This window comes from Selaginella moellendorffii, unplaced genomic scaffold (genome assembly GCF_000143415.4).
Source record: "Selaginella moellendorffii unplaced genomic scaffold, v1.0 SELMOscaffold_89, whole genome shotgun sequence".
Lineage (NCBI taxonomy): Eukaryota > Viridiplantae > Streptophyta > Lycopodiopsida > Selaginellales > Selaginellaceae > Selaginella > Selaginella moellendorffii.
The window spans coordinates 569,461-590,873 of record NW_003314350.1 but is presented as its reverse complement, the minus strand read 5'-3'; the positions used below and the strand labels follow the sequence as shown (position 1 = coordinate 590,873).

Sequence of the window (21,413 nt, the reverse complement as noted above, 5' to 3'; positions counted from 1 at the left end):
AGTGAAACTTCAAATTTTCATTGCATGAACTTAGGTCTTTCCAAGGCCCTCAAGAATCTCTGTAATGAAAATCTGATGTTTCACTAAGATATATTTTTCTTCCCTATATTGCTTTAGAACATTGAGGAGGCCCCATCAATTCGATCTACAATCTTATCCTAAGAACCCTAAATTGTGATTATAAGAACCCTAGCTAATATTCTGCGAATATTCAATAGCAAATCTACTTTTATCCTCTTTTTCCCCTTTGAACTACGCATTTTAGAAATTAGGGCTAGGCACTTTCTCGATGGGAGCAACGGGCTCCAAGCTGGAGAAGGCGCTGGGGGACCAATTCCCAGAGGGGGAGAGGTATTTTGGGCTGGAAAACTTTGGCAACACTTGCTATTGCAACAGCGTTCTCCAGGTTTGATTCTAGCGTCTTCTATAGGCACTTGTCTGAATTCCTCGCGTCTAGGCACTGTACTTTTGTGTCCCATTCCGGGATCAGCTGCTAGAGTACTACAGCCGGACGAAATCCAGCGGAGAGCCGGAAGAGAATTTGCTCACTTGCCTTGCAGACCTCTTCTCGCAGGTAAGAATTCTCTGGGGCATTTTCGTGATCATTCCATTCTTTTTTCTTCTTTTGCAGATAAACTCCCAGAAGAAGAAAACGGGTGTTATAGCTCCAAAGCGATTCGTGCAGCGAGTGAAGAAACAAAACGAGCTCTTCCGGAGCTACATGCACCAGGTACGTACGAGAAAAGAGCGAGTTCGTGATCTTTGGTTTTCCTTTGTGTTCTCTTTTTTTTTCCTCTGGTAAAAGAAGTCCAACACTACACTGGCAGGACGCACACGAGTTTCTAAACTTTTTGCTGAATGAATTAGTTGAGACTTTGGAGAAGGAGGCCAAGTCGGGACGGACAGCCTCGGGAAATCTGAAACCTGCCGAGAAAAAAGAAAACGGTGTGGCCAATGGAACAGCAGCAGACCAAGATCATCCGCTCACTTGGGTTCACAAAATCTTCCAGGTCCGGTTCTCTTCTTCTCCTGTTTCCATCCAGTAGGAAATAAACGAGCTCTTTGCTTTGAATCCTCAGGGATTCCTCACAAACGAGACGAGGTGCTTACGGTGCGAGACGATCACAGCGCGGGACGAGAAGTTTCTCGACTTGAGCTTAGACATCGAGCAAAACAGCTCCATCACCAGCTGCCTTCGCAACTTCAGCTCCACCGAGACGCTGAACGCCGAGGACAAGTTCTTCTGCGACAAATGCTGCAGGTAAAACTCAATTTCATCCATCACCGTTTCTTCGCTTCTCTTCGTTTCTGACCACCTCCCAGCTTGCAGGAGGCTCAAAAGAGGATGAAGATCAAAACACCGCCTCGGATCCTCGCCCTGCACCTCAAACGCTTCAAGTACATAGAGCAACTGGGCCGATACAAGAAACTCTCGTACAGAGTGGTCTTTCCGCTGGAGCTCAAGCTTTGCAACACCACCGACGATGCTCCAGGCTCCGAGTCCGAGTACTCGCTGTTTGCGGTGGTGGTTCACGTCGGCAGCGGTCCGAATCACGGCCACTATGTCAGCCTCGTCAAGAGCCACAGCCACTGGCTGTTTTTCGACGACGAGAACGTAGAGATCATCGACGAGACGTACGTGCAAACTTTCTTTGGATCCACGCAGGAGTACTCCAACAACACGGATCATGGTTACATCCTCTTCTACGAGTGCCTGGACGCCAAAACTACATGAGATCTTCTAGAACGAGTTATAAGTGGCCGTGATTATATAGGGCTTAACGAACGGCTGCGATGATATACATACATTGTTTTTTTTTCCAAGAGAGACTTGCAGCTACACTTGGTGCTGGACTAGTTTCGCAACAAATACCCTTATTCATATGAAATGTAAGGTGGCAAGAGTTTTTAGATGATTTAGTTGACCATATCATTTAAATGATTCCGTAGCCCGCTCGAACGTTTTCAACAAGCGAGAACTATATGTATGGTTGCTGCTGAGATAAAATCTCGGATCTGGGAGCGAATTGTGACTTGCTTGTAGCCGGACAGTATGGATGATCTCTTGGGATAACTCGCAAGATTTCTTAGAGTTGTCTTTTAGTTTCAGCGATCTCTGTAGCGACAGGGGCAGACCCGAAAGCGGTGGTGCAGTCAGATTCGACTTTCCCTTGCACGGATTGTGCAGTGGAGGGCCATCTTTTCGGTCCCTGCATCTTTGTCCGGTGGCAATCTCCAGGATTCCAAAAGCGATACTTTGACAGTCAGCGAGCACATACTTTGGAGCGAGATATCCCCTGCAAAGAGATCGAAATATAAGGAGAAGAAACTGGCTTTACAATGTTCTGGCAGCCACAGTGCTCGTAAATCCCTCTCTTGGTTGAAGAGTTTGGAGATTCGATTTTTGGATGTTATGATCGAGAAGGATATTGCTTGCTCTGATGTCTCGACGGATGATCTGCTTTTGGGATCCTTCGAGAAGATGAGCAAGGCCTGGAGACTGGCCAACACGCTTTCAACTCGTCCCTGGTGTTGCGAGTGGGAGACAAACCGTTCTTACCAAATAATATCTGATCAAGGCGCCTTCTTCTTGATGGCCGCGATTGAAAGGGGGTCTAACCGCGATTAGTACAGTACATTATTTTTATTCAGAATCAGTACATTCCAGGTATATTCTTCGTTTTCTTTTTTTTTCCTATCTATCGATCGAAGAGATGGATGCGATCACTCTCAAGCGCCCGGCGGTGGAGGAATACCTATGCCCACCCAAGAAACCCCAGAAGCTACACTCGTGGCTGGGCGTCGACAAGCTTCGCAACGAATACCCAGCTCTGGCGGAAAAATACCAGGTGGAGAAGATAATCGGATTCGGATCGGAGGCCAGGCCAGCGTGTTCAAAGTTCTGCGCAGGAAAGATGGACAAGCTTTTGCCGTGAAGATGATCCTTGACAACAGTGGCGATGGATATTTCGATCGGGAGGATCGAACGTTGGCGACCCTGGGGTATTCCAACGCTGGAATCATCCGCCTCGAAGAGAGCTTACCCGATCGCTTGCCCGATCGCAAGCAAGTCCGGCACCTTGTTCTTGAGCTCTGCGACTATAACCTCCACACAGCAGTCATCGTTTGATTCTCGATCAGCCAGCAACACATTCTCCGGCTTCACGTCGCGGTGGGTGAAGCCTTCCTCGTGAACTTGTCCCAGGGTCTTTGCGAGCGGCGCGATGATCTTTGCGGCTTCATGCTCGCTTAGAACGCCCTTTAGCGCGATCCGCTCGTGCCCAAGCTGTGCGATTTCGGGTTGGCGTGCTGTATTGCGAATCCGTAGCGGGTTTCGGGCATCGGGACGTGGGTTTACATGGCTCCCGAGGCGATGCTAGGCGATGGATGTTACACTCCAGCGGTGGACGTTTGGGGTCTGGGAATGGTTTTGTATCACTGTCTCACGGCACGAACGCCATTTCTCAAGCTTCGCAGGAAGGAGACGAGGAGGATATTTGAGAGCGGCTAACAGGCTCGTAATCAAGGAGATCCTCAACCATGAATGGATCAAGAGGCACAGTTCAAAGTAGAAGCATTGCAGTAGATTGTGGAATCATTCTCAAAGCCTGAGAATGAGTGGATCAAGAGTCAAATTGTTTAAACATTGTGAAAACAAAAATCATGTGGCCAAACAAAGTCTCGCTCAAGAATATACCAAAAATTGTTCGTTACGAAACTCGGCTTGGACACGTGGAAGGTGTAGATCTTCCGTTAGAGAGTGACGTGGCGGGGATATACCTCGGATCTAGGCTAAATTGGTTCTAAAATCTAGGTTTTGTGGAGGGAAGATGAGGCTCTACACGTTTTGGGGGAGCTCTTGTGGTTGGCGAGTGAGGCTGGCGCTTGCATTGAAAGGTTTTTCTCTTTCTCCCTCTGGATGTGATCGCAGTTTTCTACTTGATCAGGGATTCCATACGAGTACCAGGCTGTGGGTTTCGCAAATGGTCGGCTCGACGATGGTAGAGTTTGTTTTGTGTGGCATTCGGGGTTAAATCCCTTGTGATTCTCAGAGTTTTCGAAGATCAATCCCTTGGGTATGGTGCCTGCACTAGAAACCGAAGAAGATGGTCTTTTGATCGACTCTGTAGCAATTGTGGAGGTTTGCTATTGTTTTTTTCTTCTCTTGGAAGTGATCTCTTGTGGAATTGCTATCACGTAGTATTTGGAAGAAAAATACCCAGAGAAGCCACTCCTGCCTAAAAACGTGAAGCAGCGAGCGACAATTCGCCAGGTAAAAAGTATTATCGGTTTTAGCTCGATTTGTTTCTCATGTTTTGATTGTTACATTTGCAAGATTGTCAATCTCGTCGCGTCAAATATTCAGCCTCTGCAGAGTGGAGGCCGCGTTATGGTAAGTTTTGCCTGCTTTTCATAGCAAGGCTGAATCCTTCCTTGCTCTTTGGCAGAATATGATCAAGGAGAAACTTGGCGACGAGGAGAGACTCAAGTGGGCGCAACACTGGGTTGTCATTGGTTTCAACGGTGAGCTTTCTGCTTTCACACCCCGCAACTCACAAGTGTCTTGGACTTTCATGTAGCTCTCGAGGAGATCGTGAAGAAGACATCGGGAAAATACTGCTTTGGAGACACACTCACACTCGTATGTTCTTTCATTCTAGAAAATCTTTGCACTTGTCCTTCGTAACTGACGGGATCTTCGTTTGGTTCTTGTCACTCCAGGCTGATGTGTTTGTCATCCCACAGATCGGCAACGCGGAGCGTTACAAGGTCGATATGGTAAGCTTCTCGTCCATCTCAAGAGGCAAAAAAAAATCTTATATGTTTTGCACACAGACGCCATATCCAACACTCCGGAGGCTCAAGGAGGAGCTTCACAAGCTGGAAGAAGTGCGGCAGTCGGTTCCACGGCTCCAGCCGGATTTTCCGACGGAATAGCTTGCGAAAGCATCCAATAAACCTTCCGGCTCAATCAGTTCTCCAAGGTAATCCTACAATGTTTATACGCACAAACAACTTAGAAGCTCTTTGAAAAACATTTCCAGCTTACACTTAGTTGTCCATCTAGGCAGAGTTAACATCTCGTCCAAGAGCTGAAGGAAGCTCGACTTTGTCACAGACAGTCCTGGTAAATAGTTTTTTGACTTGAGGTCTTGGAAGTATTGCGGAGGAGGATTCTATTCATGGTAGACGTCCATATACTCTTCAGGTTTGTGACTCCTTAGTAACTCTTACTCTCGAGAGATATGATGCTTACGCAAGATTTGTGATCTGAAGAAAGCGGTGAGCAATCGTGACATGAGGAGCCAAACTTCCTGGAGAGGAAGAGCCCCGGGAGATACTTGCGTAGCGGAAAGCAGCAGCACCGGCAGTGGCAAATCTAGGCACGGAAATCTAATTTGAGCAAACTTTTACCGCCAAAATATGATTTTCAAAATTGTAATTAGCCTTTAAGAAAACATTCTATGACAAGTTAATTTACACGTAAAAATGTCGCTCGACTATGCCCTTGATTCAGTGCTAAAACTCGTTCCCGGATCGAATGTGTTGGACGTTGTCAACAAGCGAGAATTATCCGTATCGTTGCTGCTGAGATAATCTAGATAGACATCATGGGATCTGGGAGCGATTATGACTTGCTTGTAGCCGGAGAGCATGGCAACAGCGTCCCCCATCGATGGACGAGACGCCGAGTTCTCGTGAGTGCAAGCGAGAGCGACTTGGATAACTCGCAAGATTTCTTCGGAGTTGTGTTCCAAGTCTAGTCTCTCGTCAGCAATCTCGAGTTCGCTGTTGTTTTCGTGAAGTATCCATGCCTAAGAAAAACAACAATAGATCTTAGAAACTTTTGATAAATCTCGTAACTTACCGAGTAAACTAGCAGGCGGCCATCTTTTCGGTCGCTGCATCTTTGTCCGCTGACAATCTCCAGCGTCAGGACTCCAAAGCTATACACATCGGCTTTGACAGTCAGCAATCCACCCAGCACATACTCTGGAGCGAGATAGCCCCTGAAAAACGATCGAAGTATAAGGAGGAGAAATGGGAAGAAACTGGCCTTACATTGTTCCGGCGATCACGGTGCTCGTAAATCCTTTCTCTTGGTTGAAGAGTTTGGAGATTCCGAAGTCCGAGATTTTTGGATGTAGTCTATGGTCGAGAAGGATATTGCTTGCTTTTATGTCGCGGTGGATGATCTGCTTTTGGGATCCTTCGTGAAGATAAGCAAGGCCATTCGCAACACCAAGGACGATTTGAAAGCGTGTTGGCCAGTCCAAAAGTATTCCAGTAGTCGATTCTACAATCACAAAATTGAGAGACTAACCAATAAGGAAGTAGCCTAGTTCTTACCAAATAATAGCTGATCAAGGCTCTTGTTCTCTAGAAATTCATACACTAGTATTCGATCGTCTCGGTCAAGGCAATAACCTCGAAGTTTTGCAAGGTTCTTGTGCTGAATGCTCGTTATAATAGACAGCTCGTTGACAAACTCTCGCTGTCCCTGTTTGGAATGCAAGTCCAGCTGCTTAACGGCAACTTCGCTACCATCTTTCAGCACTCCCTGCATTGCAAACCGAGAGATGTTCAATAAGAAATTATGAACACTACAACCTTAAAAACCGTTCCAAATGCACCACGACCAAGCTTGTTATCGTCCGAGAAGCCTTTTGTTGCCGTCTCGAGCTCATGGTACGTAAAGTTACTTATCCCATCAATAACTTCAAACCAGTGGTGTCAACTTTGGGGGCAGAGAAAACTTTCAAAATTATACCAGGAAGATCCAGATGGAACTTTCGACGAGTCCTCAAAGAACGCCTACGACGTAAGCAGAAGAACACGAAGATACCGACTAAAGTAACCAAAACGCCTGCAAGCACACCCACGACTACGCGCAGTGGAAAGCCTGGAAGAATAAAGTCAAAACTCTCAGGCTCACTGCATTGAAATTGAAACCACTTACTTGCTTGAGCGTTTCGAAGTAGTGGAGCCGCAGGAGCACTTTCAATAGTTTCCTCTGGATTTCTGGGAGTAACTCCTCCTATCCACACAAACATATCTATGAGAGAAAACCAAGAAAAAGAGATGAAAAACGAACCTAGAAAATCGTAGTTTTCGTAGCGAAGGTAGCAGCTATAATCGCTGGAATTGGAAAAGAGGCGCGCTCCAATCGGTCTTAGTGCATGACCACGGATTGTCTGCTTCGCCATGCCAAGGCACAACACGCAATCTTGCGGGGAGAGATTGTTGTAGCACTCGCCCAGCGCGTATGCCACGTCTGGGCTGGCTCCCAGAGCAGCGCTGGGGTTGGATCTAGAGGTGGAGATGACCGATTGGAGGGCGGCATCGAGATTACGCTCGAAGGCGCTGCCCGGAGAGAAAGACATGGTGTTGTAGTAGATCACATTGGGGCTAATGTCCGTGGGAGGTTCCGACGACGATCGGGGAACGAGAATGAAGACGCAGAAGAGAATCGTGGCGATCGGTAGGCCTCGCATACCTTGTCGCCGATCGCTCCGCGCCTCCCCTAGGCCTTACTTCTAGGAGAGTCCTTTGTTTGCTTTTTGACCGCGCGAATGAAACAATTCGTAGGATATTCGGCTCTCGTTCTGCAAGGGCTCTATTCCTGGTGACGTGAATGTGCTGCGCTATCTCTCCAAGGATGAATTTCGCGTTCTCACGGCTGTGGAGATGGGGATGAAGAATGTAAGCGCGATCTGTGATCTTCTTCCTCTTTGCCTGATTTCTTCGAGTCGTTCCCGCGGAGCTTATCGATCGCATTCCTGGGCTCAAGTAAGTGATTTTCTCGTTTCTTTTTGTCTAGTTTGAGAGTTCTTTCCGTCCAGGACTGGTGGAGCTTACAAGAACATACGAACTCTTTTGCGACACAAACTCGTTCATCACGACTCTACGAAGTGTAAGGATTTTTTCTGGCTTTACCATAGCTGATTTTCTTTTTGTGTTTTGCTGGTAGACGATGGCTATCGCCTCACAAATCTTGGTTATGATTTTCCGGCGATCAAAACCATGGTGAATCGTGGATTGATCGTGGGAGTCGGTCGTCAAATTGGTGTTGGAAAAGAATCCGGTATACAGAAAGAGAGAGTCTCTTTAGCTGATGATCATTGGGAAATTCTTTTTCCAGATATCTTTGAAGTAGTTGCTGAAGACGGACAAACTTTAGCACTCAAGCTCCATCGTCTTTCATTCAGAGCTGTAAAATCAAAGCGAGACTACCTCAAACATCGAAGTAGCTTTAACTGGCTATATATCTTTCACGTCTTGCGGCTCTCAAGGAATTTGCTTCAGAGTGGAGGAATACCTATGCCCACCCAAGAAACCCCAGAAGCTACACTCGTGGCTGGGCGTCAACAAGCTTCGCAACGAATACCCAGCTCTGGCGGAAAAATACCAGGTGAAGAAGATAATCGGATTCGGAGGCCAGGCCAGCGTGTTCAAGGTTCTGCGCAGGAAAGATGGACAAGCTTTTGCCGTGAAGACTATCCTTGACAACAGTGGCGATGGATATTTCGATCGGGAGGATCGAACGTTGGCGACCCTGGGGTATTCCAACGCTGGAATCATCCACCTCGAAGAGAGCTTACCCGATCGCTTGCCCGATCGCAAGCAAGTCCGGCACCTTGTTCTTGAGCTCTGCGACTATAACCTCTACGAGCGGATCGCGCTAAAGGGCGTTCTAAGCGAGCATGAAGCTGCAAAGATCATCGCGCCGCTCGGAAAGACACTGGGACAAGTTCACGAGGAAGGCTTCATCCACTGCGACGTGAAGCCGGAGAATGTGTTGCTGGCTGATCGAGAATCAAACGATGACTGCTGTGTGCCCAAGCTGTGCGATTTCGGGCGTGCTGTATTGCGAATCCGTGGCGGGTTTCGGGCATCGGGACGTGGGTTTACATGTCTCCAGAGGCGATGCTAGGCGATGGATGTTACACTCCAGCGGTGGACGTTTGGGGTCTGGGAATGGTTTTGTATCACTGTCTCACGGCGCGAACGCCATTTCTCAAGCTTCGCAGGGAGGAGACGAGGAGGATATTCGAGAGCGTGATGAGCAGTGGCTCGGACGTCCACCACGGCGTGTTTTGCTGGGATGGCTCTCGGATGGAGCCCGAGATTTGATCAGGGGTATGACTGCTGGGGACGCCGACAACAGGCTCGTAATCAAGGAGATCCTCAACCATGAATGGATCAAGAGGCACAGTTCAAAGTAGAAACATTGCAGTAGAGTGTGGAATGATTCTCAAAGCCTGGATCAAGAGTCAAATTGTTTAAACATTGTTAAAACAAAAATCATGTGTCCATCAGAATAGTTTCGCTCAAGAATATATCAAAAATTGTTCGTTATTCGGTGTCGATCTTCCGTTACAATTTGAGCAAACTTTTACCGCCAAAAATATGATTTTCAAAATTGTAATTAGCCTTTAAAAAAACATTCTATGACACGTTAATTTACACGTAAAAATGTCGCTCGACTATGGCCTTGATTCAATGCTAAAACTCGTTCCCGGCTCGAATGTGTTGGACGTTGTCAACAAGCGAGAACTATCTGTATCGTTGCTGCTGAGATAATCTAGATAGGCACCATGGGATCTGGGAGCGATTATGACTTGCTTGTAGCCGGAGAGCATGGCAACAGCGTCCCCCATCGATGGACGAGAGGCCGAGTTCTCGTGAGTGCAAGCGAGAGCGACTTGGATAACTCGCAAGATTTCTTCGGAGTTGTGTTCCAAGTCTAGTCTCTGGTCAGCAATCTCGAGTTCGCTGCTGTTTTCGTGAAGAATCCATGCCTAAGAAAAACAACAATAGATCTTAGAACGTTTTGATAAATCTCGTAACTTACCGAGTGAACTAGCAGGCGGCCATCTTTTCGGTCGCTGCATCTTTGTCCGCTGACAATCTCCAGCGTCAGGACTCCAAAGCTATACACATCGGCTTTGACAGTCAGCAATCCACCCAGCACATACTCTGGAGCGAGATAGCCCCTGCAAAAAGATCGAATAATGAGGAGGAGAAATGAGAAGAAACTGGCCTTACATTGTTCCGGCGATCACGGTGCTCGTAAATCCTTTCTCTTGGTTGAAGAGTTTGGAGATTCCGAAGTCCGAGATTTTTGGATGTAGTCTATGGTCGAGAAGGATATTGCTTGCTTTTATGTCGCGGTGGATGATCTGCTTTTGGGATCCTTCGTGAAGATAAGCAAGGCCATTCGCAACACCAAGGACGATTTGAAAGCGTGTTGGCCAGTCCAAAAGTATTCCAGTAGCCGATTCTACAATCACAAAATTGAGAGACTAACCAATAAGGAAGTAATCTAGTTCTTACCAAATAATAGCTGATCAAGGCTCTTGTTCTCTAGAAATTCATACACTAGTATTCGATCGTCTCGGTCAAGGCAATAACCTCGAAGTTTTGCAAGGTTCTTGTGCTGAATGCTCGTTATAATAGACAGCTCGTTGACAAACTCTCGCTGTCCCTGTTTGGAATGCAAGTCCAGCTGCTTAACGGCAACTTCGCTACCGTCTTTCAGCACTCCCTGCATTGCAAACCGAGAGATGTTAAGTCAGTAACAAATTATGATCACTACAACCTTGAAAACCGTTCCAAATGCACCACGACCAAGCTTGTTAATGTCCGAGAAGCCTTTTGTTGCCGTCTCGAGCTCATGGTACGTAAAGTTACTTATCCCATCAATAACTTCAAACCAGTGGTGTCAACTTTGGGGGCAGAGAAAACTTTGAAATTCATACCAGGAAGATCAAAGGTATCCAGATGGAACTTTCGACGAATCCTCAAAGAACGCCTACGACGTAAGCAGAAGAACACGAAGATACCGACTAAAGTAACCAAAACGCCTGCAAGCACACCCACGACTATGCCCAGTGGAAAGCCTGGAAGAATAAAGTCAAAACTCTCAGGCTCACTGCTTTGAAAATGAAACCACTTACTTGCTTGGGCGGCGTTTCGAAGTAGTGGAGCCGCAGGAGCATTTTCAATAGTTCCCTCTGGAATTCTGGGAGTAACTCCTCCTGATCCACACAAACATATCTATGAGAGAAAACCAAGAAAAAGAGATGAAAAACGTACCTAGAAAATCGTAGTTTTCGTAGCGAAGGTAGCAGCTATAATCGCTGGAATTGGAAAAGAGGCGCGCTCCAATCGTTCTTGGTGCTTGACCACGGATTGTCTGATTCGCCATGCCAAGGCACAACACGCAATCTTGCGGGGAGAGATTGTTGTAGCACTCGCCCCGCGCGTATGCCACGTCTGGGCTGGCTCCCAGAGCAGCGCTGGGGCTGGATCTGGAGCTGGAGATGACCGATTGGAGCGCGGCATCAAGATTACGCTCAAAGGCGCTGCCCGGAGAGAAAGACATGGTGTTGTAGTAAATCACATTGGGGAGGCTGTCCGTGGGAGGTTGCGACGACGATCGGGGCACGAGAATGAAGACGCAGAAGAGAATCGTGGCGATCGGCAGGCCTCGCATACCTGGTCGCCGAGCGATCGATGGATCGTCGTCCGCGTCGCGCGTAGAAGCCCTAGTGCTACGGCTTACTTCTAGCTAGCACTGGAGAGGACAGCGCGAATGAAATAATTCGTAGGATATTCGGCTCTCGTTCTGGCAAGGCTCGATTCCTGGGAACCAAAACCTTCTCTGCTTGCTAAAGCCCTAGCCCTAGAGATGAAGCTTGACGTGAATGTGCTGCGCTATCTCTCCAAGGATGAATTTCGTGTTCTCACGGCTGTGGAGATGGGGATGAAGAATGTAAGCGCGATCTGTGATCTTCTTCCTCTTTGCCTGATTTCTTCGAGCATTTCAGCATGAAATCGTTCCTGCCGAGCTTATCGATCGCATTGCCGGGCTCAAGTAAGTGATTTTCTCGTTTCCTTTTGTCTAGTTTTTCGAGAGTTCTTTCCGTCCAGGACTGGTGGAGCTTACAAGAACATACGAACTCTTTTGCGACACAAACTCGTTCATCACGACTCTACGAAGTGTAAGGATTTTTTCTGGCTTTACCATAGCTGATTTTCTTTTTGTGTTTTGCTGGTAGACGATGGCTATCGCCTCACAAATCTTGGTTATGATTTTCTGGCGATCAAAACCATGGTGAATCGTGGATTGATCGTGGGAGTCGGTCGTCAAATTGGTGTTGGCAAAGAATCCGGTATACAGAAAGAGAGAGTCTCTTTAGCTGATGATCATTGGCAAATTCTTTTTCCAGATATCTTTGAAGTAGTTGCTGAAGATGGACAAACTTTAGCACTCAAGCTCCATCGTCTGGGACGAACTTCATTCAGAGCTGTAAAATCAAAGCGAGACTACCTCAAACATCGAAGTAGCTTTAACTGGTTATATCTTTCACGTCTTGCGGCTCTCAAGGAATTTGCTTTCATGAAGGTAGTGGCTTTCAATCTTTCAGCTTTTTTTTTTGTTTTTATGCTTTGTTCAGGCTCTGCATGAACATGGATTTCCCACTCCAAAAGCAGTTGATTGGAATCGACACTGTGTTTTAATGACTCTTGTTCCAGGCTATCCTCTGTAAGTTGTGTTTTTGATGATTGCAATGAATGAAACTAGATTAATTCCTACTATTGCAGGGTGCAAGTGAAAGAGCTGAAGAATCCAGCACTCGTGTTTGACACGGTAATTAGCCTGATCGTTCGTCTTGCTGAACACGGCCTTATTCACTGTGATTTCAACGAGTTCAATCTCTTGGTAAGGAATGCACGCCTTTTGCTTTGGATTTTCTCTGAAAGAGTTCTGGCAGATAGATGATGACGAAAAGGTTACAATGATCGATTTTCCTCAGATGGTTTCAATCTCTCACCGGAATGCGGAATCGTGAGTCTTATTCATGTGTGCTACCAGAGAGTCTAAAACTCTCTTTGTCGTTACAGATACTTTGATCGGGACGTAGATTGTATCTACAAGTTCTTTCTGAAAAGGTATGCTTTTTAAGCATGTTTATTGATACAGGTTGTTAAGCAGAAGCTGTTCTTCAGGTTTAACTATGTTCCGGGCGGCAATGCTCGAACTTTGCAAGGGATTGATAATAATGTGGACGAAGACGACACAAGACCAGATTTTGTAAACTTGGCGAGAACAGCCGGAGCCTTGGATAAGGAACTGGCCGCAAGTGGCTTCACTCATCAAAACCAAGAAGATTTGGATCAGGCAAGTATTGGTAGTACCTTCGTGGGTTTTCATTCTATCCATGCTATTCTGCAGTATATAGCACAACATAAATCCGATTCTGATGGAAATGCCGCATCGGATTCTGACGCAGAGGCCAGCGACAACAGCGATCCTGGTGAGAGTGAGATTGCAGGAAAGCTAAACAACACTTCTTTGCAAGCCGAGGAAAAACAAAGCTCTTCATGCAGTGAAGTAGGAACTTGTCTAAGATTTTGTCAAGTCGTCATGACGCTTCTGTTCGGCAGGACGAAACCACAGGGCCCAAGAACGACCACATACGGTTGCAAAGGTTTAGACGCCGAGAAGCTTCTGCCGTCCGCGGTGGTGAACGACCAGATCTTCATCTGTCTCGAAACGTGAACAAAGATAAAGGAGGAAAGAGATCGCGTCAAGCCAAGGCGAGACTGGACTGCGCAGGCTTTTGACGTGAACAGTGTCCCTCAGTGTAAGTCTTTATGTTCTCCACAGTTTCTGGACAAGTTCTTATGATCCCACAGTTTCTGGCGTCAAGGCCGTGGCTTGACTCAACTTTCAGTGGAAATTTCTTGTGGGCAACGTGTGATATAGGAACGTTCTTCCACCAGTCAAGGTGACCGTGACTTGTTCCTCCAATTCTCTCTCTGAAAGAGGTGACAATTTTGTTTTTAAGTTTCGCAGTAGTACTCAATGTGGTATGAGGTTTTAGAGATCCTCACAGGAAGAATGAGGCAGATCTTTACAAAGAGTGGAAAGAGCACGAGAAATGGCTGTTATCTGAAACTGCTCAGGAGATGGGTGAAAGAAAATGCTAGCTTCATAATCCAGCGGCAACAGCAGCAGCAGCAGCAACAACGGCAAAGATCAGAGATAAGTTCTTCCCACGACGATCAATTTAGTTTCCATTTATCTGGGGTCGAGCTCGACGAGAGAAGTGCCGAATTCTTCACAGTGATACGGTCCAGCGACTCTGCCTGGAGAAGCAAATTCAAGAGCTTGAGGTCCTTACCATCGAATTCTAGTGCAAAAACGAAAGAAGATCGATCGAGTGCTGCTCTTCCTTTGTGGCAGAGACGAAGGCACTGTCCAATCCCAGCTATTGCGGTCGGTGACGTGGCCACTAGTGCCACGTCCGCTCGCCATGTCATAGTCCAAGGCACAATTGTTTACGTATAAAACGGTGAGTGTTTCATTCATGCCTCTAATATAACTGCAAGGAAAAAAAAATTAAAAAATGAATGAATGAGCATTAACACATACAAAGCAAAGATTTACCTTCGTCAAGCTGGTTTTCCAAGCTCTCTATTTCCTCCAGACGCTTATATGAAAACATAGGTGGGTTTAATATGCTCGCATCAAAATCTATGAACTTGGCATCGCCTCCACTCCACAAGATATTTGAGAGCTTGACATCGTTATGCAAAACCATCAGGCTATGAATCTCTGACAAAGCTTGCACAATTTTTTTCCTCACAAGCATGCCTTGCCTTCCCTGCAATTCTTGCACAACATCGCTGCCTGCCTCATCCGTGAGCACAAGAGAGATGATACTGGTGTGAGCTATTCTTCCCAATGCTATCAAACGCGGGACATGCAAGCCTTGCAAAGACTTTAGGCGGCGGTACACTCGGAATTCCTGAAATGCAGCATCCCATGCCTCGTTTGCTCTCAGATCAAAGAGTTTGAGTGCAAGCTTTGTTCCATCCGGTGCCTTTCCTTCTATCACATTACCATACTTTCCAAACCCAATAACAGCACCTGTCACACCCAGTTCTTCCATATCGATTGTTGGCAATTTATTGATGGCTAACTCAAAGTTGTCAACCATATTATCCATGACATCCACCATATTGTCATCAACTCGGACAATACCCTGAGAATTATATACCAGCCGTCTTTTTGGTTTTGACTGTGTTAGATCTCTCGAGTTTGTGACAAACTCGAAAGATCGTTTTACTGAGAAACCTTCAGACATTGCGAATTTCTGCAGAACGTGGTAATCACCTAGAGAGGTGTCCTTCACTACTGTCCTGGAAAAATCAGGCTTCATGTTCTTGTCCATCTCTGCCTGGTGGAGCACAAAGAGAAACTTCTCGATCGGTGCTTCATTCACTCTCACCACCGGAGAACACTCCAAAGCCTGAGTTCCTACAACCCGCCTGAAGAAAACTGTGGAATTGTACTCCGTGATGAAGCCATACTTGGTTTCATCAAGGATCATATCGCCATAAAGCTGCTGGATCACTTGCTTCACTGAATCGTCACGTAAAAGCTCATCCAAGCTTGTATAACCAGCTAAACTAACCCCTTTTGCTCCTCCATTCCCAAAAACCCTTTGCGAGAGCATCTTTCTAGCTCCTGTTGGCTGTCCTTGGCTGGAGTCGAGAATAAGGAGATCTGAAAAGCTCAAACCCCGTCCACTTCCATTCTGCTTGTATCTAAACGCAAGTCCTAGCCTTGCCGCCAACTTGTTTGTCTGAGGAAAGATATATGCTTCTAAAGGAACTCTTACTCCTACCTCGTCACCTGGTTCGTCTAAAGGCTCTATGAACAAGGCAGGATCTTGATTTCTATGTGCCTGGTTATCCAGATCGTGTGCCATAGCTGCTACTTCCTCCTCGAATCGAGGCCACGGCCTCAACACCTGAAAAGTTATAGGGCAAATTGGAACTTGGCTGCGATGCTGGCTCCCCCTAATTGGAAGCTCCGGGAATGGACTTTGGGACAGCTCCCAGTCTGTTAACAGTCTCTCACCCTCCATATCCTTTGCACAAACCCTAAATGTAGAGCCCAAATTTATACTTAAAGTTTAGGGTTCTTGGGACAAGAGTTTAGGGTTCTTGGATGGAAGAGCACAAGAATGCCGAGGGGCTGGTTCGCGAATTCCTCCTGTTTCGTGGATTCACGCAGACGATTCGCGCGTTCGAGGTGGATCTCGCGGCGGATGTGACGCAGGGCTACCAGGTCGAGAAGACAATGCAGCTCGTGTTTGATGTCTATATTCCGAGGTACCAGATCGAGAAGCTCGCCGAGCTCATGGATTTCTTGAGCTTGTCGCTGTTTGCGCCGGGCGATTCGCATTGCCAAGCCACTGCGAGGAAGCTCCACACTGGATTGAAGAGATTCTACTTGGTTCATGCGCTGCAGAAGGGGCGAATGGATCGTGTGCTGGATTTCTTCAAGCAGTATGGGGGCAATCTCTTGAACGAAGGAGACGATTGGCAAGCGTGGTTTGGTAAAATTTCTAGATAAGGAATTTTAGCTAAGTCTCACTTTGTGGTCCCTTGCTTTTCTTCTTTGCAGCTCTTCCTTACGTGAAAGATCCAAGCTCCGACCCTCAGTTCCAAGTTTATTTCTCCAAAGAGTGGCTGGAGACTTTGATGGTCTCGTTTCGCAATTTTCTCTGCCAGTTTTTCGACGGTATTCATATCCTTTGCTCCGTACCTTTTTCTATGCGCCTGTGTTCTTTAACGATTTTCACGATTTCCTGCATTGCTAAAGCTCATCTCTAAGCGCTCGAACTATAGAGAGATCAAGCAGCAGTTGACTCAAAGTCGAGAGAAATGCAGTTCTCTTGAAGCCGAGCTACAGAGAAAAGAGGAAGAGATCATAATGCTTAAAGCGTATGTCAGCCATCTTCATAGTCTCGTGTTTACTGTTTCACTTTCAGAGCTCTGAAGAATCAACTTACGACGTCGATGGAGTCTAGTAGATTGACTGATGGAGATATTGACATCTCTTCAGTCGAGAAAACATCGGACTTGGCTAACTCATCAGAACTGTCCACATCTCGGGAATCTGGATCTGTAGCCTTCGAACCTCTTACTGCTGGTACGTCTTAGAATTGTGAGCTTTAACATGCTGGATTGATATTTTGATTTTCAGAGAACGTGTTTTTACTTGAAGATTTTACGGAAGTTACTGTCCGATCTCAGGTGGGATGGTGGTGAGCATCGGAGATGTCCATTTTCCTGTTGTTTTTCCTTTCTTTTACTCTGGAAACTAAACCCATATGCTATGTGACTGTGAGCAGGAAAGCTTCTCGGGCCATACTAGTCCAATAACCAGGTGTCGTTTTTCTCCAACGGGATCCAATATTGCCAGTGCATCAGTTGATGGGACTGTCAGGTATATTTTGCTCTAACGCTTCACAAAAGAAAAAAAAATAAACAAAGCGGATTCTTGCGCAGAATATGGACGTATGATTCGAGTGTTTCAACGTCGCGAAATGCAACCATCTACTGTGGTGCTGAAATAATGTCTCTGGACTGGGAGCATAAATCTGGTCGTCTGGTAAGATTATTTACATTGAGCCTATCTTTACAATGATTCTCGCAGCTGTTGCTTGGAACTTCAGAAGCTGGTATCAAAGCTTGGAATGTCGATGCTAAGCGGGTTGTCTGTGATCTTTCTTCAAACCAAGCTTTTCCAAGGTAAATATATCGTACTATGGATGATAAATATTGAAACTTCGTGTTCTACGCAGAGTTCTGGATATAAAGTGTAGTCCTACAGACCCGTTTTTCGTTTCAGCTGAATGGTAACAGTCTACGCAGCTTGATATTGTGATTATATTTCAAGATCAGCACAAATGCAGATAAACTTGGACGTCGATTTGGTTCTTTATCAGTCTGGAACATGAAGAACTGGAAGGCTTGGGTAATCGTGGCAAGTGTTTTAAAGGTAGTCTTGATAATCTGTTATTTTACAGAATTTGCTCCCACTTGGTGAAGATCCACCAGTTGTGACCTCCATTTGCTTCAACCACAACGGAAAAATGGTAGCCGCTGCAGGAGATGACGGAGTGATCCGGCTCTTTGGTATCCTGATGGATGGTTTATTGAGTTGTTTACCTCTTTAATGCGTTGCAGACATGAATGGATATCTTCCAATCACTGGCTGGCCAGCTCACGATGGTTGTGCTATAAACTGTGTCAGATTTGGTACCAACCAGACTAGCATCTTCACGATGGGGTCAGATGGCAAGGTACGTAAAATCTTTCTTCTTCTCCACTTGCGTGCTCACAACTTGTGGCGATAGGTGTTTGAATGGAGTTTGCATAATCAAGGCCAAGTTCTTCAATCATACGATGCAAGCAAGTAAGAAATGTCACTTTATGACTTCCGTGATTGATTTTGTAATTTTGTCAAGGTTCACGAGTGCGGATGACTTAAAGTTGCCGCGGCACGAAATGGCTCTAGCTTCTCATGGGAACAGCTTGCTGCTGACTTCAAACAATCTATACGCACCTTTGATCAATGTAAGCATCATTTTAGACTTTACTTCCGAAATCTAAACCAGTGGGTGGCGTGTTGCAGTTTGGCAGAGGGAGGCCAAAAGCTTTAAAAAGCCTAGAACACAAGGGTCCAGTAACCTCAGTAGACTGGCACCCCCATCTTGACACATATGTTACAGGATCTGTGGATCACTCCATTCATGTGACCTCTATTGGATAAGTCAGGTATGTAACTCTGGTGGTTCACCTGGAAAATTTTTCGATGCTTTGCCTGATTCAATCTTCTTTTCTGTGGCACAGAGGAGAAGTTGTTTTGTGTTACTGGATAAGGAACCTGGCAATTTTGTGATGCTGAGATGTTCCGCCGAGTGGGACCACGCGGAGCTAAACTACAAACGGGAACAGATTCCTGATCGTGGTACATGGCTGCGTTTTTTTCTTTATGGTTTCCCTTTAACCCTTTTGCGTCGTCGAATAAAACGCTGATTGCCTGGTCTTCTGCCGCCACAAAGGCTCTACAGGTGTAAGCGCTCTTTTACCTTCGCGCACGGTAAGAGGATTAAGTGGATCTTCACCGCAAGAGGATTAAGTGGATCTTCCTCTTTTGGATTCCGGCGAGGTTGGATCCCCGCTGAGATTCTGAAAGGGAGAACTGGTCACACACAGATATGATGGTTGTCTCAAATGGCAGTTCTACTTCAGCCGCTCCGCTGGCCGTGATGAGCATTCCAGAGAACTATGGTATTGTGGAGCCAGGAATTTACAGAGCCAGCGCCCTCAAAGTTCACAGCCTCGCCTTTGTCTCCAATCTCCATCTCAAGACGTTGCTGCATCTCTCTCCCGAGCCACTTTGTCCTGTCATTGGGACGTTTCTCCAGCAGTCAGCCGTGAATTTGGTAAGCAGGCTCTCTCTCTCTCATATTCTCTTTTTTCATTCTCTCTCTTTGGCCTTTTTCTTTTGTTTCCTGTGTTAGTTTGCTTTGGGCCGACGATCACTTACGATTTTTATTGGTATTGCCAACAGATTCATCTAGGGGCGCGAGAGGGAAAGCCCGCCTCGTGGAAACCAGTGAGCGAAAACATGATGAAGGACGCGTTGGAAATTGTTTTGGACGATTCCATGTATCCTATCATGGTTACATGCTCGTAAGTTCCTTTACACTCCATGGTCTTAAGCTCATCATTCATCTTCGTTGGGTCTCAGCTCCGGGATTCAGCAAACTGGAACCTTTGTCGGCTGCTTAAGGAGGCTACAAAAGTGGAATTTGACATCAATTATAGAGGAGGTGAGCAAGTTTCTCTACTATTTCTACTCAAAGTTCCTGAATTGGAAGCACTCTCTGGCAGTATAGACGCTACGCGGGGAACAAAGCGCATTACGCAAACGAGCAGTTCTTGGAGCTGTTTGACGAGGATATTGTCAAGCTGCCAAGCAACCTGGCACCTTGGTTTGCTGATCAACAAAGAATAATGGTTCGTGTTGTTGCCTTGCGCGCAAATCCTCATTCTCTCCTTGCCAGGAAGAAGAGAAGGCAGAGTTTCAAAAGCAAATAGAAGAAAAGCAGCAGCAAGATAGCAACAGCAGCTTGTCTTCGTGGCAAGCAATGTCAGCCGGAAAGGTACGCGCTACTGCTGCTTCCCTTGACTTTATATATTGTTTCGTATCAATCAATCTCTCGCTCTCTTATTGACCTTTGAAAACGCTCGCAGGATTTTAAAACGTCATGTAGCAGCTACGCGAGATACTATTACTGCTCGAGCTGTCCATTGACGACCGAAGATCGGTACAGGAAGCGTAGAAACATGGGAAGAACCGGATAGAATCGATGGCTCTTGGGGACTGGGAGGGCCATCTTTCTTCTTCGAAGCTGGATGGTTTCTAGCAGTGAAAGAATCGATGCCTTTGTTGCTTTGCTCGCGATTTTCAATGCCTGTCAGCCAGAAAGCAAAAGGGGAAATGAAAAACAAATTCTTTCCAGCACTCTTTGTCGATCTCACCTAAGAGTTTTTTGGAGCTTTGCTCGTTCGAATGCTTTGGTGCATCCTCGACGAGATCACAAGTCGCGAAATCTTTTAGAGAGAGCGCTGGAGCTTCAGTGAAGTAAAGATCGTGACTTTTACGCATCACAGACGTGTCACTGGAGTTATTCGCATGTCACGGTCTTGTGTTAATCCAACGAAACAAAAACAAGAGAGAAAACACTCAACCAAGTGATGAGAGCTTGTGGCAAGGAATAATCGCAAGAGCTTCTATCACCTTCCCAGGAAAGAAAAGGATAAAGGGAAAAAAAACGAAGAGCTAGAAGGATAGAACGACGCGGCGATCATCAATCCCTTGTCCTGCATAGTGAGAGAGATGACAAAAGAAAGCATCGGTACTAATCGCCACAAAATAAGCCTCCACTGGGAACCGTAGCTCTAAGGTCGTTTTCTTTCCTCCTCCTTCCACAGAGTTTGCTAACGTCAATGTGAGGAAAAAGGGTTTTAAAAACCAGGTCTTCGAGAAGCTCATTAGAACAAACTTGGAAGCTCAGGAGCTTGAGCTGTGCAATAAAATTCCCCGTGAACACCAGACCGTGTAAACAGTATATGAATCGCAAACATGGTGACAAGTGACAACTTTCTCTCAAAAGCTTGATGAGTCTCTTTTAGCTGATTCTCATCAAATTTCTGGCAGTTCCAACCCTCGCATCTTCGTTCTCGAAGTTTTCACTCCAAATTCCAAAAATTTATTTCTCTGCCTCTAACCAAAGAAAAAATGTCTTTTGTTTTCTCCATCCAGCTGCAAGGCTTCCTTGCGGCCTTCATCGATTCGAGCTCGTCCTTGCTCGGGGCCTCGATAAATCTTTGATTGCCATACTCCTTGAACGAGACCTTGCCACTCAAGGAATCGAGGATTATCTGCGCGGCCCCAAATGTTTTCAGTATGCTCGCGATCGTGGCGACTTATCCCGTTGATAAAAATTCAGGATGATAGGAAGAAATAGAAT

The 21,413-nt window shown here is 46.2% G+C and overlaps 8 protein-coding genes across 18 annotated transcripts; 5 read left to right on the top strand and 3 right to left on the bottom strand.

The window, feature by feature from the left end:
* Positions 1-273: 273 nt before the first annotated feature.
* On the top strand, positions 274-1,913 carry LOC9638876 (ubiquitin carboxyl-terminal hydrolase 3). 3 transcript variants are annotated; one of them, XM_024662411.1, is made up of 6 exons: positions 274-406; positions 458-574; positions 632-730; positions 873-1,010; positions 1,080-1,261; positions 1,324-1,913. In XM_024662411.1, exons 1-6 carry the CDS (start codon positions 290-292, stop codon positions 1,733-1,735), a joined length of 1,065 nt encoding a protein of 354 aa, XP_024518179.1. In that variant the 5' UTR covers positions 274-289; the 3' UTR covers positions 1,736-1,913. The 3 variants fall into 3 exon arrangements, with proteins under 3 accessions (XP_024518179.1, XP_002988626.1, XP_024518178.1); XM_002988580.2 differs by having other exon boundaries at positions 828-1,010; XM_024662410.1 differs by having other exon boundaries at positions 458-730; positions 828-1,010.
* Positions 1,914-3,809: 1,896 nt separating this feature from the next.
* LOC9638330 (glutathione S-transferase 2) lies at positions 3,810-5,477 on the top strand. 5 transcript variants are annotated; one of them, XR_002990674.1, is made up of 11 exons: positions 3,810-3,897; positions 3,948-4,001; positions 4,053-4,141; positions 4,202-4,273; positions 4,337-4,393; positions 4,449-4,524; positions 4,581-4,642; positions 4,723-4,779; positions 4,837-4,985; positions 5,046-5,209; positions 5,282-5,477. XR_002990674.1 is itself a non-coding variant. In XM_024662443.1 (9 exons), exons 1-9 carry the CDS (start codon positions 3,831-3,833, stop codon positions 4,936-4,938), a joined length of 636 nt encoding a protein of 211 aa, XP_024518211.1. In that variant the 5' UTR covers positions 3,810-3,830; the 3' UTR covers positions 4,939-5,038. The 5 variants fall into 5 exon arrangements, 1 of the variants encoding a protein (XP_024518211.1); XR_002990673.1 differs by having other exon boundaries at positions 5,073-5,209; positions 5,278-5,454; XR_002990672.1 differs by having other exon boundaries at positions 5,069-5,209; positions 5,278-5,454.
* Positions 5,426-6,282, bottom strand: LOC9638875 (putative cysteine-rich receptor-like protein kinase 20). Its single transcript, XM_024662444.1, has 3 exons — positions 6,064-6,282; positions 5,870-6,011; positions 5,426-5,816 (listed from the first exon to the last, which is right to left on the bottom strand). Coding segments are annotated over exons 1-3 (459 nt in total). The 5' UTR covers positions 6,066-6,282; the 3' UTR covers positions 5,426-5,501.
* Positions 6,283-6,340: 58 nt separating this feature from the next.
* Positions 6,341-6,942, bottom strand: LOC112341746 (cold-responsive protein kinase 1-like). The gene is made up of 3 exons (XM_024662357.1): positions 6,938-6,942; positions 6,613-6,703; positions 6,341-6,562 (listed from the first exon to the last, which is right to left on the bottom strand). The coding sequence occupies exons 1-3, from the start codon at positions 6,940-6,942 to the stop codon at positions 6,341-6,343; spliced, it is 318 nt and encodes a 105-aa protein (XP_024518125.1).
* Positions 6,943-9,412: 2,470 nt separating this feature from the next.
* On the bottom strand, positions 9,413-11,536 carry LOC9638874 (cold-responsive protein kinase 1). Its single transcript, XM_024662432.1, has 8 exons — positions 11,101-11,536; positions 10,962-11,042; positions 10,764-10,904; positions 10,604-10,710; positions 10,339-10,549; positions 10,051-10,285; positions 9,857-9,998; positions 9,413-9,803 (listed from the first exon to the last, which is right to left on the bottom strand). Exons 1-8 carry the CDS (start codon positions 11,498-11,500, stop codon positions 9,489-9,491), a joined length of 1,632 nt encoding a protein of 543 aa, XP_024518200.1. The 5' UTR covers positions 11,501-11,536; the 3' UTR covers positions 9,413-9,488.
* Positions 11,537-11,682: 146 nt separating this feature from the next.
* LOC9638328 (serine/threonine-protein kinase rio2) lies at positions 11,683-13,962 on the top strand. 5 transcript variants are annotated; one of them, XR_002990669.1, is made up of 14 exons: positions 11,683-11,779; positions 11,835-11,881; positions 11,938-12,008; positions 12,066-12,179; positions 12,237-12,412; positions 12,465-12,553; positions 12,613-12,730; positions 12,783-12,856; positions 12,913-12,960; positions 13,018-13,189; positions 13,244-13,402; positions 13,456-13,655; positions 13,708-13,799; positions 13,868-13,962. XR_002990669.1 is itself a non-coding variant. In XM_024662433.1 (13 exons), exons 1-12 carry the CDS (start codon positions 11,696-11,698, stop codon positions 13,633-13,635), a joined length of 1,332 nt encoding a protein of 443 aa, XP_024518201.1. In that variant the 5' UTR covers positions 11,683-11,695; the 3' UTR covers positions 13,636-13,655; positions 13,708-13,858. The 5 variants fall into 5 exon arrangements, 2 of the variants coding, with proteins under 2 accessions (XP_024518201.1, XP_002988623.2); XR_002990668.1 differs by having other exon boundaries at positions 13,456-13,799; positions 13,868-13,932; XR_002990667.1 differs by having other exon boundaries at positions 13,456-13,799; positions 13,860-13,932.
* A 2,068-nt stretch (positions 13,963-16,030) lies between these two features.
* Positions 16,031-18,919, top strand: LOC9638872 (WD repeat-containing protein 91 homolog). Its single transcript, XM_024662424.1, has 16 exons — positions 16,031-16,421; positions 16,490-16,612; positions 16,668-16,809; positions 16,857-17,017; positions 17,072-17,121; positions 17,220-17,314; positions 17,377-17,479; positions 17,525-17,619; positions 17,673-17,726; positions 17,773-17,845; positions 17,898-18,006; positions 18,058-18,173; positions 18,228-18,286; positions 18,339-18,447; positions 18,506-18,648; positions 18,724-18,919. Exons 1-15 carry the CDS (start codon positions 16,031-16,033, stop codon positions 18,641-18,643), a joined length of 1,818 nt encoding a protein of 605 aa, XP_024518192.1. The 3' UTR covers positions 18,644-18,648; positions 18,724-18,919.
* On the top strand, positions 18,768-20,404 carry LOC9638871 (probable tyrosine-protein phosphatase DG1060). The gene is made up of 6 exons (XM_002988575.2): positions 18,768-19,319; positions 19,448-19,569; positions 19,628-19,709; positions 19,771-19,896; positions 19,944-20,042; positions 20,134-20,404. The coding sequence occupies exons 1-6, from the start codon at positions 19,092-19,094 to the stop codon at positions 20,242-20,244; spliced, it is 768 nt and encodes a 255-aa protein (XP_002988621.2). The 5' UTR covers positions 18,768-19,091; the 3' UTR covers positions 20,245-20,404.
* Positions 20,405-21,413: the final 1,009 nt, after the last annotated feature.

Excerpts from the sequence above, each read along its gene's own strand:
- LOC9638876 (XM_024662410.1), top strand. The coding sequence starts at position 290 with ATGGGAGCAACGGGCTCCAAGCTGGAGAAGGCGCTGGGGGACCAATTC. Across the intron at positions 731-827 it reads TCCGGAGCTACATGCACCAG|GACGCACACGAGTTTCTAAA; the intron begins GTACGTACGAGA and ends CTACACTGGCAG. Across the intron at positions 1,011-1,079 it reads GGGTTCACAAAATCTTCCAG|GGATTCCTCACAAACGAGAC; the intron begins GTCCGGTTCTCT and ends TTGAATCCTCAG.
- LOC9638330 (XM_024662443.1), top strand. The coding sequence starts at position 3,831 with ATGAGGCTCTACACGTTTTGGGGGAGCTCTTGTGGTTGGCGAGTGAGG. Across the intron at positions 4,274-4,336 it reads AGCGAGCGACAATTCGCCAG|ATTGTCAATCTCGTCGCGTC; the intron begins GTAAAAAGTATT and ends TACATTTGCAAG. Across the intron at positions 4,780-4,836 it reads AGCGTTACAAGGTCGATATG|ACGCCATATCCAACACTCCG; the intron begins GTAAGCTTCTCG and ends TTTTGCACACAG.
- LOC9638875 (XM_024662444.1), bottom strand. Across the intron at positions 5,817-5,869 it reads GCCGCCTGCTAGTTTACTCG|GCATGGATACTTCACGAAAA; the intron begins GTAAGTTACGAG and ends TGTTTTTCTTAG.
- LOC112341746 (XM_024662357.1), bottom strand. Across the intron at positions 6,563-6,612 it reads CATTTGGAACGGTTTTTAAG|GGAGTGCTGAAAGATGGTAG; the intron begins GTTGTAGTGTTC and ends TTTGCAATGCAG.
- LOC9638874 (XM_024662432.1), bottom strand. The coding sequence starts at position 11,500 with ATGCGAGGCCTGCCGATCGCCACGATTCTCTTCTGCGTCTTCATTCTC. Across the intron at positions 10,550-10,603 it reads CATTTGGAACGGTTTTCAAG|GGAGTGCTGAAAGACGGTAG; the intron begins GTTGTAGTGATC and ends TTTGCAATGCAG. Across the intron at positions 9,999-10,050 it reads ACCGTGATCGCCGGAACAAT|GGGCTATCTCGCTCCAGAGT; the intron begins GTAAGGCCAGTT and ends ATCTTTTTGCAG.
- LOC9638328 (XM_024662433.1), top strand. The coding sequence starts at position 11,696 with ATGAAGCTTGACGTGAATGTGCTGCGCTATCTCTCCAAGGATGAATTT. Across the intron at positions 12,009-12,065 it reads TCATCACGACTCTACGAAGT|ACGATGGCTATCGCCTCACA; the intron begins GTAAGGATTTTT and ends TTTTGCTGGTAG. Across the intron at positions 12,731-12,782 it reads TCAACGAGTTCAATCTCTTG|ATAGATGATGACGAAAAGGT; the intron begins GTAAGGAATGCA and ends GAGTTCTGGCAG.
- LOC9638872 (XM_024662424.1), top strand. The coding sequence starts at position 16,031 with ATGGAAGAGCACAAGAATGCCGAGGGGCTGGTTCGCGAATTCCTCCTG. Across the intron at positions 17,480-17,524 it reads AGCATAAATCTGGTCGTCTG|CTGTTGCTTGGAACTTCAGA; the intron begins GTAAGATTATTT and ends TGATTCTCGCAG. Across the intron at positions 18,007-18,057 it reads CGGAGTGATCCGGCTCTTTG|ACATGAATGGATATCTTCCA; the intron begins GTATCCTGATGG and ends AATGCGTTGCAG.
- LOC9638871 (XM_002988575.2), top strand. The coding sequence starts at position 19,092 with ATGATGGTTGTCTCAAATGGCAGTTCTACTTCAGCCGCTCCGCTGGCC. Across the intron at positions 19,320-19,447 it reads AGCAGTCAGCCGTGAATTTG|ATTCATCTAGGGGCGCGAGA; the intron begins GTAAGCAGGCTC and ends TATTGCCAACAG. Across the intron at positions 20,043-20,133 it reads AAGCAATGTCAGCCGGAAAG|GATTTTAAAACGTCATGTAG; the intron begins GTACGCGCTACT and ends AAACGCTCGCAG.